Here is a 17,198-nt window from a genome sequence, read left to right on the forward strand (position 1 = left end):
TAATTTTCATTAAGAAAGGTATGGAAGCTGCACAAGGGCATGCAAATCGTGGGTGAATTATGAAATGTTACAAATGATAATAAGGTGCAAGAATGAAATGTGTGCACATTTTGTGAAAACAAAAGATCTCAAGGTTCCTAGCAAATGGAAAGCATACCATAATAAACCCACATCTAAGCAGAAAGTGGCAAAAGACAAATACAACATAAACATCTTGGGGTGAGGGTCTGCATAGGTCAGAGATGGTCTGGAAGAAATTCAAACAGCTCTTGAATTTCAAGTGGGCCAATTGCTCTCGTCCCCATGAAGCATTGTCAAAAGACTGCCCGAGACACAAGACAGAGCTGAAAGTCCTAAAACAAATGGTGAGGGACAACTCAACGCACAGAAAGGCCGCTGCCAAAGTGTGACGGTGTTGTGCCCACTACAGATGATGTTCGTCTACTAGAACTACTGATACCATTGTAAGAAAGACGCAACTTCCTGCAGCTGGTGCTTCCAAGGCGGTCACCCACACTAACAACACGATGTCTGGTGATGCAGTGAATACGTCTACTGCAAACGCCTGGCCTGCACTTCCTACATTAAGTCCTCCAGCAGAACAAAGATAGATGGTGGACTACCGACGCACTAATGACGGCACAGATTGCGTGCGAGGTCAAAACAAGCAAGTAATCGCTATAATCAAGTTTCTAATGAAAGTCATTCACATGCTGATAAATGACATGCAGACACCATCTGCTCAGGGTGCACTGCAAGTGCTGGACGGTCTGCATCTGGTTCTTGCAAGGCTCGAGTAACAAGCACAGTGGCTCTACCGCATCAGCCATTCTTCAGACAAGTCAAGGAAGCGTCTATTATGCAATGGAATGCCCGGAGGTTGAAATCCCATATTGGTGATTTTCGCCATTATGTTTTCACCAACCGATTCCCCATTATTGTCGTCTGTGAACCGAACCTACAGAAACCCGTCCGGATCTCAGGCTATGAACCTTATGCATCATTGACTTGTAATGACATTAGCAAGGTGATTATCTACATACGATGTGAACTGACTTACGTTGTTCATCTAGTGCGGCCACATGACAGTGATCAGTATATCTGTTTGACCGTGAAAAACACAAACTTTCATTTACTCTAGTGAATGCTTACCTTTATCCGAGTCGTTTCGACAGGCAGAGACTGAGTGGCATTATAAGTGCAACTTCTGGTCCATGAATTGTTGTTGGGGACTTTAACGTACATTATTCACTTTGGGGAAGCATCAAGATAAATTCCAAAGGAAGAAACCTCATTTCCTGTGGCTTCAACCATGAACTTTGCTGTCGAAACGATGGCAGTCCCACATTTCTGTGCGGCCGGATGTACAGTAGTTGTTTAGACTTAGGTTTTGTTTCGCAATGCCTACTCGCTGCGTCCATTGGTTTGCAGATATAGAAACCCACGGAATCGACCATATTCCTACCTGCCTGAAGATAAAAGGTCTAACCAAATCCGTTCTATCAAATTCTATACAAACAATAGATTGGCCCGTGTTTAAATCACTTATAGAAGACTCATGCCACGAAGGCTTTTTGTCCACACTAGAAATTCAGATCGCCAAGGCTATGAAGCATGCTATGCATTAGTTTCAGCCATTAGAAAAATACACAGAATTTGATGCAGAAATACAGAACCTCCGTGCAATCTGCCGGCGAGCGGAGCGACGGCACATACGGACTAAATTGGTTTATGGCCTTATAGAGGCCAGTCGCATTCAAAAGAAAATTCAGCGTCACCTTGCTGTACTGCAACATCAGCGCTGGAAATCATTTTGTGAGTCTCTCAATCCATGCAAAGCTCTGTCAGTTGTCTGGAAAACAGTCCACGCACTTTGAACAGCTCCTCAACAGCACCATCCATTTAAATCTCTAGCCCTCCATCAAGGATGCCGAGAAGTCGTCGTAGCTGAAGATTACTGCGCAAGGATCGCGGTTTCGGCGTTCACCTACTCACTTTGTGCACCTATTCCTCCCGAGACCCTAGTATGGATGCTCCTTTCTCCATCGAAGTACTAGAGGCCGCACTTGCTGGGTGCGGGCAATCTTCCTCACTAGGACCCGATGGCATCACATGCTCTGTGCTGTGCTTGTAAACCTTGATCAAGAGGCCAGAGATGCACTTCTTGTCCTGTAAAATGCATCATGGCGTGACGGCCTGGTCCCTACCACGTGGAAATCCAGTCGCCTTGTTCCACTCCTCAAGCCTGGCAAATCTCTATTGGAATTGTCATCTTACCATCCAATAGCACTGTGTCGGCCAGCTGTGTCGGCAAAGTAATGGAGAGAATGATCCTTACACGGTTAGAATGTTGCTTGGAAGTTTATGTCTATCCAGAGGTAATGGCTGGTTTTCAACGTTATTGACCTTGTAACATACATACAGCACCAGAAACATCTGAAACGAATCACTGCAGCCTTATTCTTCGATGTTAAAGATGCATTCAACAATGTAGACCACCATGCAATTCTGGATGTCTTACAAGCTGTAGGGATTGGTGGACGCACCTTTCACTGGATACACAGCTATTTGAATAGATCTTTCTTTATTTTAACTGAAGACAAACCAATTCCGTCTAGCTATACCAGTCGTGGTGTACCACAAGGTGAAGTACTCAGCCCTACCCTGTTTAACTTGGTGCTCGTTGGTCTTGCCGATTCATTACCGCAAACCATTCAGCTCTGCATATTTGCAGGCGACATCTGCATAAGGGCACGTGTACAAGTCTGCGCACGACTTCAGAAGTCTTCAATGGCCTTGTCAATATACTTAAGAAGGCAAGGCCTGTAGTTTTCACCTGAGAAATATGCACTCGTTGCTTTTACTCGCAAAGCAATGGCCCTGTATGCTTTGCGGATTAATGACCAAACTGTACGATACAGAAGAATGCACTGATTTCTTGGCGTCATCATTGATAGAGACTTGTTTTGGAGCCCTCACGTCTCGTACGTGACAAAGCATTAGGCCGCCATTGTGGACCTTCTTGCGTTTCTCGGCAGGAAGTTCTGGGGTGAAACAGTACCATCAACATCGCAACTACATAAAGCACTGTATTTGGGCTTCCTGTGGCACAGCTTACCTGTACTAGGAAATACTTGCACTACAAATATACACAAACTTCAGAGAATGCAAGCACAAGCACTAAGAACTTGTCTCGGTCTCCCCAAAGCTACGTCATCGATTGCGACAGCGGCCATTGCCGGAGACACTCCTTTGACGGTCCATATATATGCAGATGTCCTGAGAGCACACATCCGACACCTGACTCGAATTCCCTCACACCATCTTGCTTGCTTGCCAGCAAAGAGGCCGCATTCTACTTTTGCCAAAATGTTGTAAGACATCAGTCCTACTTGCCATCAGAATTTACGCCTGCTGCACGATTATCAGACCCATTGTGGTGTATCCACCGGCCGCAAGTGCAATTGACAATTCCAGGAATCATAAAGAAAGCTGGAGCGCCGTTGCAAGCTTTGGAACAAATTCACAAAGACAACAGATTCCGGCAACATGTCTACACAGATGGTTTGGTAAAGCTCAACAACTCTGCTCTGCAGTCATCATCCCGGCAAAATATGAATAAATTAGGGTAAAGACTTCCTGAGTTACCAACTCGACACGTGCAGAACCTGCGGCACTCCGTGCTGCACTTGATTTTGTTAATCAGGAACCACTATAACAATGGACAGTCTTTAGTGACTCCAAGGCAGCCCTTCAGTGAATACAGAGCCCAATGTGCCACAGACCCAATGAACAACTGGCCTCAGAAATTTGACACATATATCATTGCAGCTATGACAAGGGACACAACATAATCCTTCAATGGCTTCCAGGACATTGCAGCTTCAGCGGGAATGACCATGTCAACGAAGCCGGCCGATCTGCACATGAAAGTGGCCAATGTGTCTTGATTCCGCTTTTGTATAGACGCTGTGGCTGGGCTGCAATTGTTGCCCCGTGAACGTACTTTGCCCCTGTGGCTCTCAAATTTTTTCACCATGTGTCGTTTGCTTTCGTTGTCTCCGTACATACAGATGCACCTACTGCCTGGGTTACCACAACGTGAACAGACCATGCTGTACCGTCTGTGGCTAGGCGTTGCATTTACAAACTCATATGCTTTCCTTATTGGAATGGCCAACAGCCCCATGTGCGACACATGCAAGAGCGATGAGACACTCGCACATATTATCTGTGTCTGCCTGCAATATAGTGCCCAGAGACAAGTGATGTGCATAGTACTGGACCAATTGGACAATCGTCCACTATCAGAACTAAAAGCTTTAGGTCACTGATCCCAAATAAATCCGTGCTGAAGGCCTTACTTACATTATTAAAGTTCCTGTGGTCTACGATAGACTTTAAGAATGCCCCCCCCCTACTGCTCTATAGCGTACGCGGTTTGTTCGTGCTCGTTCCTCTATCTCCCCCTTCCACTATCTTTCTCTTTTTATCCCCCTTAACCCTTCCCCCGTGCAGGGTAGCCAACCAGAACTACCTCTGGTTGACCTCCCCGCCTTTCTATGCATCCTTTTCTCTCTCTCTCTCTCTTAGGCAAGCACTACTTATAAAAAATTGGCCAGCTAAAACAAAAAAAAACTAGAGAAAAACCAAGGCAGGGACAGCACATAACAAAGACAGGCTGGCTGAAGCAGATACAAAAAAAGAGATACAATATCAACATAAATGGTAAATAATAGTCCAAAAGCACTAATGCAAAGTTCACATAAACTTCAAATTGATGCATGGTATGTCACAACATGGAATTTACACAGCGAGTAAGGTTATTTAAGAATATAGAACAGTCACTTGCATAGCATTTGTATGTCGAGAGGGCACACCCTAGCACACAATATATGGGGTGATCATATTTAAGTTTTACAGAAGTTTTAGAAATCGCCTGTGGCCGATACATAATTCTTGTCCTTGAGCTGGATTATTTGTTGAGGCAGACATTATTAGCATGAAAAATTGAAACACACATTCAAGTGGTTAACTATAATTAATTTCTTAATTTAGTTGTTGCACATATTGCAATCTATGAATTGTCGCCGGTGAGATTGCAAGATGTATCCACTTGAAATTAATCTCCAGGATGACACCAGTTTCGAGATATTATTCCCCAAAGTGCGGAAGGAAATACATGGGCGTTCCAGTTACTTTTGTGCTGCACTGCATAGAAGTAAAAATGCAAAAAGTAAGTAGAACAACAGTGCATTTTTATGGCGATCTTGATGGTGCATATCTCCAAAATGGTGTCATTCTGGAAAATCATTCCAGGTGGATTACACCTTGCAAACTCATTGGCTACAATTCATAAATTGGCATATTTGCTGTAAACAAATCCATTAAGTTGATTAGTGAATTTTGTAATTAGATGAATATGTATTTTGATTTCTCAAGCAGGTAATGCCTGCTTCTCTGAATAACCCGGCTAAAGGACTAGAATTGTGTTATCTGCAACAGGCAATTTTTCAAATTTTCGTAAAGCTTAAATATGATCGACCTCTATACGAGCTTACACCGCAGGTTGTAACGAAGTCAAAATCAGGGGCGCTTTGCAAAAACGTCAAACTGCAGGGCATAGCCACAGAACATAATTACTACACTCTGGTAAATATCTATAATTCTTGTCACTTACGAAAAAATTGTTTAAGGTGCTAACTGCATGCTTTTGCAGTTCGGTTGTTTGATGTAGCCCCCAAATTTGCCCCTGTGAGAGTGGCAGCATTTTTTTCTATTCTGAGCGTGAAAACAAGTGCAACAAGAGGCGCCCATTAGCTGCTTCTGATATTGAGCAAGCGCACCCTGCACTTTTGATTCGTCCCATATTTTGCAAAAAACACTTTGTGTATGCTGCATAATCTGCGCATTACTGTTCCGAGAGAATGTGTAATCGTTACTCCAATAGTAGGTCAATCGGAAATAAAGCGAAGTTTCGACCACAGTTTTTATACCAGCTAGACTGAAAATTCAAGTAAATTGTTGTGTGCATCGCTGTGTGAGAGAGGTATCAGATGAGTCTCATTTTCTGCATGCACTGTGCATGCTTAACTGTCTACTTCTGTGCTGTCTGGGCTGCCACAGTGACTAGGAATCCACTTAAACAAAATTTCATGTTGCAAGTCTATTGCCATTGTACATATCTTTCATACTTCATGTACAAGAGCATGACCATTTTTATTCATGCTTGTGAAATTAGTGCTCAATCAAGATGCTTGAAAGTCGCTCAACATGACCCATTTGAGTGGGTGTTGTTGTGAGCAACTGAAAGTCAATGTGCTCATTGCTCTGACTGCTTCAATACAGTCACCTTTTTGGGGTACAACGGGTGTCCCTAATATGGCTTAGGTGCATCTGTTTCTAAAAAGGCCATGCAATGTATAGCTAATGTACATTGTAAGGAACCCTCTAGTCAGTTGTTTATGCAGTATAATATTTATCCTGGCAGCAGTTATATAACAACAGAATATTACTGTGCTGTGGACCATCTATCAAGCAGAATGACGCAGCTAGTCATAACACAACTCCCCAAACTGCATATAAAGTATAACACTTACCAGGAATAAAGTACTATGGAAAATACCAACTCCGTGAGCTAACTACTTCAGTTTTTATTCTATACTTTTCTACAATTAATAACTTGCATAAAGAATCATTTGACCTGTTTCGTTTCTCTAACAGTGAAATTCAGTTGTATTTATCGCTTCTGTTTAAGTGATTTATATGTTTCCTCTGTATTTGTGCTATCTCATATGAGGCAATCTCTGAATTTATATAAGTATTTGCAATGTACTTGGGAAGTGCCAGTATTCTGGTCATGTATATCACGGGTAGTCTATTACAGCTAAATGTATGGAACATATGTTGTGCGCTATGCCATCTGCTATGCATGCCAAAACAAAGGGGGCAGGGACCTTTGTCAAGCCATTCTCATCACTTTTAGTCTCACCTTCTCCTATTGAAAAGGAAATAAAAATATTAATATATGCATTCATTCGTTCATTAACCAAGCTGCTGTTCTTGCAGTGATGTCTAAAACTTTAAATGTGTTGTGTATTGATATGTTCTGGCAGAACAGCTGTGTGCTTTTCGTCACTGAGATAAGAACAATGCTTTATAATCTATGCAATTTTCTGCAAAAATTTCAAATAGAGTTGTGTGAGTGTGATTCATGCCATGTTGAATGAATGAATGTATTATTTCATCTTGAGTACAACTTCAAGAAAGGTGGCAGCAGTGGTCACATTTATCAGCTCAGTGAAATTTTAATTTTCTGTGATTTATTAGAAAAGGTAGCCCCAAAGAATGCCAGGACTGTGTTGTTAACAAGTAAACAAACTATTTTGCAACATTGCAAAGATGTCTTTCAAAAAACAATGCAGTATTTCAGAGAAAATTTATATTTGCTCAAAATTTTGTGCTGTTTGTTTCATTGCTGTTAGTGGTGATTATTTAATACAACGACCTTCGGCTTCAATCACCAACTCAGCGCGGCTTAAAAATTGCTGCATGCTGGGATTATATTGTCCTTGACGATGTTGGCCATTGCTTCCAAAATAGCATCCTTCAAAGAGACTTCAATATTTTGTTGTTTGTGAATGGCCCTCTCAGTAATGCTGAGGTGCCATAAGTCAGGGTAGTGATTTGTTTGTAAGCAGCAGCCAGCAACTCTTGGGGGATTGAAGGGCATGTGGACAGAAGCAAAGCCATCATGAACTTATACCTAACTTGTGCACAGCCTGACTATTGAATTTGCCACCTGGAGCTTCTTGGCAGTGGCACTCAAACTTTCTTGGTTGCATTAGGTAACGGTCTGTGTGGTATGCTGTGCAAATTCAGCCGTGCTATGTCAGATTACTGGCAGGGCTTCCTTCTCTTTGCCAAGGATGACACATCATCATTAGAAGCCGTGACATCTTTTCTTATTTCCAAAACAAAGGACTGCAACTTGCCACATTTAGGGCAGTGGTGATTGAAGTCACTGTGATGGATCAGTTTTTCCATGACTACATTCTTTTTCAACTCCTCTCTCAGATTGAATGCTGCCACCTTGAAACGTGTGAAAGAGGTGATATTTAAATCATTGGTGTTCATCAAGTTTACCTGCTATAGAGAGACATCAGAATATTTCTTATGTCTAAGGGTAACTATGCTGTCAAATTGTGCGCCCACCCTTTGCACGTCACCTGTCTGTAGTGATGAGCACAGCTTTCGCTATGTTACATGATGTGCAAAGTTGATTCTTGTCGTCATCGAGAAATGCAAGTTGCATCAGCTAGGTGATGTGCACCCAGCAATGAGGAGCTGTTGCACCGAATGCACTCTGGTATGCTGAAATTTGTCGCTTTGCCCATGGTGTCCTGCCCTCTTCATTGTCCGTGTTCCTTTGCGCTACATGGCTTCAATACATATTGACCAACTTGCCCAAGAAGAAGTTTTATTAGTTTCTTCTCTCGGTAAACTGCAGAGCACCACCACCATCAGAGTGACACTTGTGTGCAAATGTATTTTTACAGCGAAGCTGTATATGTCTACCCGATTCATCCATCCATCTATCACCTGTATGCCGAAAACTCCTCTGGTGCAACCACATGCACATGCACAAAAGAATAAAAGAAAAAGAGCTGCATGACTGGCTGCGCCGAGGGTGACGTTGCTCTCTGTTGCAGCCGAGCACATGCACAGCAGTTTCTTTCCGGCTCCAAAATGGGTAGGCCATGCATCATATGTACTCCTGAGAAGCAGGCAGCTTTCGATCAACAACGCCGTGATCAGAAATGGGAACGAGGTCGTCTACGCTGTGCCGTCACTACAACCCAGGCACAACAGGCTCGTGCAGCCGAGCGCAAGTGGCAACTCTGTATCCAGAATCTGGCAGCCTACCAAGCTGTTGTTTAATGAACCGTCGGGAATAACCCAGTCATAAACACCAGGGCCGCACTTTTCAACTTCGCTGGTTAACCATGTGTACGGAGTAGTTCAGCAGTGATATTTCTTTAGAATGGTGCTTGCTGGTGTAAATATTGGTGAAACAAGGGATGTTTCGTGCTTAAGCCATCGTTTCGATAGGGTCTTGTCTGGGTCAAAGCAGCAACTGCTCAACAACTGCCTTTAAGAACTTGTTGCTGGGCAAGTTGGTGTGGTTCCTATACATTCTTCTTATCAACGTAAAAAGCATACACCACACAGAGAAAACGACACACATATGCTCCACTACCTCCTGTTTAAAGAAAGGAAGGTGTCAGAAGAATGAATATTCTTTTTTATGCATGCGCAATACATTCAAAATTAATACATCACTGTGATTTGTTTGTCTTTGCTATGCTCATCAAGACAACATGCCATGACATTGCACTCTAGATTTATTATGTACAGTATATACAGTCAAGTGCTTAGTCACGCCTATTCCCTAGTTGTGTCTGTTTCTTTGTGCTGTTCTTTATGAAGTATAGTTCACATGTACTCCTTCTCTTTTTCAGGTGTGCTCAATTCACTTCGTTGATGGACGTCCCACCGAAGACAACCCATACCCAACGCTTCATCTCGGAACACCGGTAAATTTTCTACAGCTTTGCCCTCTGCTGTTGCCAATGTGCATAATTCCTCTTTGGTGTCCTTCGATTTTGCTGCCAGTATGTCCGTCACAAGGGAAGACGAAAAATAAAGAAACATGTGACTGTGCCAGCAAAGCCAAAGACCAGCACAAACCAGACTAGCTCATCATCTGCTGTCAACAACCCACAGAAGCCCGGGGAAAGCAAGCCGGATGAGGACCAATCTGAAGTTAGCAGCATGTTCCGTAATATTAGAACGTACCAGCGACCACACAGGTACAGTATTCATTGCCTCTGTTGATTAGTCTTTGCATGCAGTGCTTTTATGCAGAAAACAAAAACACGTAGGTGTTGCATCTCCAGTAAGCACTCATATTCTTTGGAAGGGCGACCAGCATGTGACCTTGTTGATGTTATAATCACATTACCAGGCATCATGCATTACCTCACTGAAGTTTTCAGGCTAGAAATCCACTGTAAGCTTTGCAAGATGTGAGAAACAGCACCGATAGCCTATAGATATTGTGACTACTATAAGTGGAAGTGCTACTTCAATAGCCTTAATAATCATGACAGTCGATTATGTGATTACAGAATGGTGAACTTGTACTGAGAGTGACTCACTTGCAGCTGTCTCAGGCATGTCTTCTTCAATGACTCCATTTTTGACAGTTTTTGCAGGTTTAACCTGATGTAATTGTCCAGATATTAAAGGTTGTGCAACGAGTGAAAAGCTGAGCCAATGGGTTCTGGTGGAGGTTACGGCAAACAAACTTTGATGTAATTGCACTATTCAGCTATATTTCTGCAGAAATGCGCTCCCACAGTTGCACAGTTTACATGCAAAGCAATGCAGCTTTATTAAAATGCCCATCTCTTCAGTGCACTAATCGTTCAGAAAAGTGAATGCTACAGTAGTGTGATTATGTTGGCTGGTTACTGTACTGTTTCGCTGTGCAACTTCTCTGTGGTACTTGCTTCTCTTCACTACAATATCTCATTTACTGAAGGTTAAAGCACTGGTTTTTAGCATTCATTTTATTACTTGCCTTGCTCATTGATATCGTATAATGAGCACATTATCGTTTCTCACATCTCTTGTTGGCTGCTGTGATGTCAGCATCAACTGAAGGGCCTCGAAGCGTTAGCTTCTTTCTTTGGATCTGATGGCTTCAGTCATGCTGCAGGTCTTTTGGATTCTCTTCCTCAGTCTAAGAAGCTGCTTCATGTATTCATTTTTGACATAATGCATGTTAATATTGTATAATAGAATGTATAATTGGTACCTGCGGAAAGGTGATTTGCCTTATTAATTTTATGCCTGACCACATAGTTACTTGCTGTATCTACATTAAGTTCTTTGTACTGTAATTGTTTGAACTGCTTAGTCTAAATGTGGGGAACAAGTATAACAAAGCAATAGCCACCTTGACGCAAATGTAAAAAAAAATTTTTAGACCGTTTGAAGACGGTTGTCAAAGAAGGCGAATAGCTTATGTGAATGGAAGAACTCAAATGGACACAGAGCAATACTTCAAATGTATACTGCTGCTGTCGATAATGGTGACTGATGATGGCGGCACAAATTATCATCAACATGTTTTGGTAGATGGCATGACAGCATGACGACGTTGTGATGGGAATGGTGATGCTGACAGCGTGGTGATAACGGCGGCATGACAACAGCATGATAATGGCTTGGCAACTGTGCTTACTTTTCTGCTCGTTTACCCCACAATGACCATTAGCAATAAATCATGTGGATCCCTTGCGGAGTGGGAGTTGGTCTAAGCAAATCTGTGGTGAGCCAGCAAACTGAAAAGGCACAGCTCAACAGTCATGCAACAGACTTCAGCCTCTTTGGCTGCAAACATTCCCCACAACCATCAGCACAGGCAGTAAAGAAATGCAACACAGCACCACCACTGACTACAGCTCCTAAGCCTTCAGATGCCACAAAGGGTCTCACCTGTCTAAAGGAGCTGGTTGAATTTCGGTGACATAGGCCCCTGCAACTAGTTTAGATAGCAAGAGCACATGCTTTCTCCCTTAGGAAGCATACCTGGCAGCACCCAGCCACAGAATGATAGCAAAAGAAAGATATTTGCTATGAAGTAACTGCTGCTAATGATCCGCACATAGTATAGAGTTTTTATCAATGTCTTCGGTATTGGTATTCAGTTCACACATCTCAGAATAGTCTGCAGTGTCCAATTCAGAGATGTAAATACTGATGCGATGGTTGAGGTGCTCTATATGTTACTATAAACAGTAGTCTTGCCCGCACTCATGCCTGCTCTGTTCCCCCCCTTTTTTTTTCACAGGTCATATAATCAAGTCCCGGCAAACTGCCCAACATGTGGCTGTGAACTTCATGTCACCAAAAAAGTAGACAAGTGTATCCAGGTTCAGCTAGAACAAAATCGGTACCAGCCAGACATGCAAGGTCCTGAACATTTCTCGAATTTGCAGCTTACTGTCGACAATGCCAGCCAGATTGTAGTGAAAACTGAGCCTTTAATGGAAAACTGAGCCCTTGCAGTGTGATAATACTGCTGTTTGCTTTCTTGACTGGTGTATGTGAAAATGGGATAGACAAGATTTTTTTTTCTTTGTGGTGAATGGTCAGTTATTCACAATGGCAGTTGAAGATCGATGTTGACGAGACTGTAGTTGGGCACTTATGCTTCTTGACCTCAGAAGTGTAGGGGTGTCATTACAGCGACTGTCAGCATAGGCGTTTGCCTATGGTGTCGAAATTAGCACAGTTCGATTGGAAGTACCTCGAGTTTAAGTAAGAGAAAATGAGCGTAGCCGATATTCCAGCTGACATTAGCAGGAAGAAAGGCATGCGTAGGGCACATAACCAGCGTTAGGGCAGATAACCACATAATCAGCGTTACAGAATGAGTGTCAAGAGAAGGGAAGTGCAATCGAGGACAGCAGAAAACCAGGCGCTGCGATAAAGAAATTTTCAGGCACTAGATAGGTCAGCTGGCACAAGACAAGAGTAGTGGGCGATCACTGGGAGAAACGGTCATGCTGCAGTAGACATTGACTGGTAATGATGACCTTGGGCATTTAGCTTTCGAAGGCGTAACACAGCCAATCTTTCCTGCTACTTCCCAAGAATTTTCCTCGACCTAATGGTTTGAGCTATTTATTGAAAGATCAGCTGCCTCTTGCTAGGTAATGGGGCACAAAGTCTATACATGCCTCACAACACTATAAAGATATGCATGTTGTAGGACCAAGTGTTTTTGTAGCAATGGTGCAGGCACAAGGGGACGGGGGTATTGGTGTAACATTTGCTGCCATATGTATGTATCCAGTTCCTCATTCTTTTTACACAATAGAAAGTGCACAATGTATGTTTTGACTCATGGCCAGTGGCTAGCTGGGGGTATATATAGATACACAGAACTGGTATTGTAGTGCTAGTAAGAGCAGTGTATTTCACGTGAAGGCAAACTGACACAGAAACTCTATTTGAATGAATGGATAACTAACAAAGTTAGAGTGAACATATATTTTAGCAGTAAGTAAAACTGCAAAAGAAAAATACATGTGAGCAAAATTTAGCCCACAAGAGGTGTAAAATGCATACATGCCAACCTGGGGATGTGGAAATTCGGGGGCTTCACCTAGCTAGGGGGTGAACAACAACAGAAGAAAAAAAATTTTCTCTTTTCTTTCTGGGCCATAGCAACGTAGCTCTGGTTGGCCGCCAGTACAGTTATTAAAAATTTTGGGGCTTGTACTGTGACCATACTGTGCGTATAATTACGGAACACATACTGGGCCCCATCATAGTCTCATATATGGGGCACACAAGGTGGGCGAAAGAAGGGCTCTAATTCTCACAGCCATGTCAGCAACAGCTGACTGGTTGCCATTACAGATATTAGAAATCTCTGTATTCATACTGTAACTGAAAACGGCAGGTGTACTGACCCTTTTCACGGCAATCTCATGGACGCTGCCATGTTTGATCACATGGTGTTCCGTCCATTGCCTGCCTCAGCTGCCTGCGTTGCCTCTGTATTTACAATGGATGTACATGACGCCGGAGCTGCGCTGAAAACCTCTTTTTCAGCGGATATCATAGACGGTGACTAGGTGGACGACATGCAAAGCTTTAGCTACAGCTTCAAAGGACGTGTAAGCGCTTTCGGAGCTCATTATGGTTTTGTCCAAATGGGTCGAGCAGCATTGACAGTGCTTGTAATAAAAGCGGGGCTAAAAATGTATTCCAAGCTATATCATATCTTTCCGCTTATTAATTGAATCAGTGTCACTGTGTTTAGCTCTTGCTTCCTTATTTAGCAAATACTTTTAAGCAGCGGCTTGTCACATTTCTGACTCGGTAAAGTTTCCCGGGCAGTCACTGTCTCATTGTTTATTTCATGCCTGATTGCTCGTGGCTGTGCTCAGTTGTGATAGATTTGTTGTTGCTGGGCACAAGGCTTGTAACATAATGTTCTGCACGTTGTAATAGCTTGTAGCAAACGCTTATCATCTCTAGTCACTCTCTTACTGTGTGGACCATTACGAAACATTCAGCTTCGAACATTAATGTGCTGTCGGTGCAGTTACCGTCAACCATGCTTCAGCGCATTGATTCAAGTGTGCGGCTGTTCGCTTATATGATACATTGGTGATAGAATGTGCATAGGTTTGTGTCTGAGCAGGGGTGGATGTGCGTAGATAATGTGTTAGAAACTTGCTATATGGCAAGAAGCAGCGCTACTCCCTTTGTCACCGTATAACGAGCGGTACTCACTCGTGCTGACGTTCCAGGGTTGAAGGCCTTTCTTGGGAGGTTAGCACTACAGTGCAGGCATATGAGCGAATTTTTTAAACCTCTAGGGAAGCCATGCACCACAAAGAGCTGGCAACACAGTCAGTCCTTATGTAGCAGCGGTCCCTGGACTTGGGCGCACAGATTCATTCCATTCCTTAATATGCCAGTCACAATTTTGCAGCCAACTGTTGCACACTTCTTCACTCCACCACTCCATATTTTGCAGCATGAATGGTGCGCAGTGCATTAGAAAAAACCAGTTGTATTTCCAACAGCTGATCACACAGGAGCAGGGCAAAAGAGGTAATAGTTTCGTATTCGCGTGCTTTCGCTGAGGCAACGTGCAGTGCACTGCCGAAAGCGCCATCTCGTTTCTCAAGAGCAAACTGCTTCGCAAAAAGGGTCAATAATTAAGGAAAGCATACTCTGTCCTGTAACAGTGCCTTTTCTACTAGTAATGCACTTCACCGCATAACATTGCTATGTTGCCAAAAAACTTACTTTAGAGAGCCGACCATTATGCAATGCATATTAGAGCTCTACCTCACACGCATACTTCAACGCATGTCTTGATCTGAAGAGAACTGAGTTAGGGCTCCCCTAACACAAAAATGGCTTGGATTTAAATCTGACATCTGCTAGCCACCTAGCACATAATGGCAATTACTACGCGGCTGTGCTGCTTGACGCTTTTTTTAAACGCGTTGGCATTCTTTGAGTACTTCTGCATTTTGCAGAGGATTTCATTGTATATATGATTGTATCAAACTGTTTTCCTGCGGTTAGTGCATCGGGCTGCTGTGCTGAGGTAGCAGGGTACGAAACCAATCATTGGAACAACTTGGATCACTGCAAGGAGGTCGTATAGTTAGGTTGACTGAGTATGCAATGTGCACATATGTGCTGCTCTGCAACGAACCTCTGTCACACTGAGATGGGTCACTGTAGGTGCGGGACTAGGTAGATATCACTGTTCAAAGGAACTCTGACACCGACTTGGAGTACTTGATTGGTCTTCTAACAAGCACCATATGCTTAGATTTACCAGCAAACATGATCTGTCAAAATGTATTTGAAATAAACTGATTTGATTTGATTTGCCACTTGGTCTGTGCTGGTCTCCATTAATCCATCTTTTATACGAACTTGTGTCGCAGGGTATGTACCAGTAGGTGTGTGCCGCTCTTCACTGAACATCATTGACGCCAACCTGGGTAATTAGTTAGCTGCCACTAGGAATGTACGACTCTATAATGTGTACATAGGTGCCACTCTTCAACAAAACTCTTTCACACCGACATGGGTCACTGACGCTGACTTGGAGCACTGGGTACGTGCGAGTCAGTTTTTGCTGAGGGAACTTAAGCCACTGGGTATTTGTAAGCAGGTGTGTGTCGCTTTTCAATGAACATCTTTGACACTAACTTAAGTAACAGGCTATATTACACTCCACAATGACAAAAAATATCCTTTAAATTCCCCTGATGCTGAGTGGAATCAAGCCCACATCTAGGGATTCGTCACGGACAGCAACGCGGTGCATTAACAGACTGTGCCAAGAGTACACTGGGTATATGCGTCACCTTTCAATGAACGCTTTTCCGCTTGCTTGATTCGGTATGAATGGTGAAGAATGCTCCAGTAACCAGCAGCCCGAGCTTGTGTACCCTATGTACCAGATGTGTAGTGCCGCTGAATTGTCGGTTGCAGCTTTATCAACATCCTACGTAACAATTGCATGAATCTGCAGGCTAAAAATTTAATTTGCTAAGTGGTTGTTAAATTACTTGTCTTAGCAGAACATATTATGTGCTAGTGCGGTGCACTTATCTCCGATCATGGTTTGTGTTTCGTCGGTATATAGAGAGTGTCCCAGCTAACTTTAGCCAAAGTTTAAAAACAGGCAAGGTAATGTTGGACAGAACCAAGATAATGTAACGTTTGTAACAGTAAGGTAATGTTGTAAGATAACGCAAAGTGCATCGAGCGGCCAGTCACGCGGCAATTTTGCGTGTATTCATGGACTTCTTTCACGCTCAGAAAGACACCTTTATGTAGCACGTATTAAGCAACAGAAAGCTATATCAGCAGTTTTTCATGTTGCTCTACAATTTTCCCATTGACACTTTTAAACTAATTATAGTGTTTGAGAAGTTCATTAGTTAATCAAGACCAATAAAAATTAGACAATAAAAAATTATTTGAGTATCTCCAAGCGATGGCAAACATTACCTTGGTTCTGTCCAGCTGCGTGACATTCACGTATTTTTAAACTCTGGCTAAAGTTAGCTGGGACACCTTTTATACAGTGTTCCATTTATCAGTTTTGTATTGTTTGACTTCATTTCAGAAATCCAGTATCTTGTTCTAGCTGCACAGAATTTTACAAAAAGGTGAATTTTGTGAGGATATTTCCTGATATTCTATTAGGTTATGTGTGTTTGTGACCACTAGGAACACTGTATCGTGCAAAATATGGCAGGTAATTAATTAGGATATCTTAAATAACTGCTTAATTAGCAATTATAGAGGAAATTCAGTAATTGAGGACCCACAATCACATTATTAACTCAACAAAAGCTTCTCTAAACCAAATCGTCTTGGGCGTTAGAGCCCGCAGTACTTTGGCACTGTGGGAGGCCCAGTATGGCAGTACTGAAAGAAATATGAAATGGTGCACTATTGACGTCGATCTTTCTATTCTCTCCACTTTGAGGGCAGACCAACAGTAGCTCAAGCTTTAGCTGGCACAGGCTTCATCGCGGCCTTGTCTTTTTTTTTTTTTTGTTGCTAGGTGA

The 17,198-nt window shown here is 42.8% G+C and overlaps 1 protein-coding gene across 2 annotated transcripts in view; it reads left to right on the forward strand.

Moving 5' to 3' along the window:
- The window catches only part of LOC142579849 (uncharacterized), a 58,089-nt gene extending 42,586 nt beyond the window's left edge, over positions 1 to 15,503 (forward strand). For both annotated transcript variants that reach the window (XM_075690466.1, XM_075690465.1), the window contains exons 2-4: positions 9,522 to 9,596; positions 9,676 to 9,872; positions 11,921 to 15,503. In XM_075690466.1, the coding sequence (XP_075546581.1) occupies positions 9,522 to 9,596; positions 9,676 to 9,872; positions 11,921 to 12,128 (480 nt within the window). In that variant the 3' untranslated portion in view covers positions 12,129 to 15,503. The remainder of the gene's footprint in view (positions 1 to 9,521; positions 9,597 to 9,675; positions 9,873 to 11,920) is intronic.
- The last annotated feature ends 1,695 nt before the right edge of the window (positions 15,504 to 17,198 follow it).

The sequence above is a fragment of the Dermacentor variabilis genome, chromosome 4, assembly GCF_050947875.1.
Source record: "Dermacentor variabilis isolate Ectoservices chromosome 4, ASM5094787v1, whole genome shotgun sequence".
NCBI classification, from domain to species: domain Eukaryota; kingdom Metazoa; phylum Arthropoda; class Arachnida; order Ixodida; family Ixodidae; genus Dermacentor; species Dermacentor variabilis.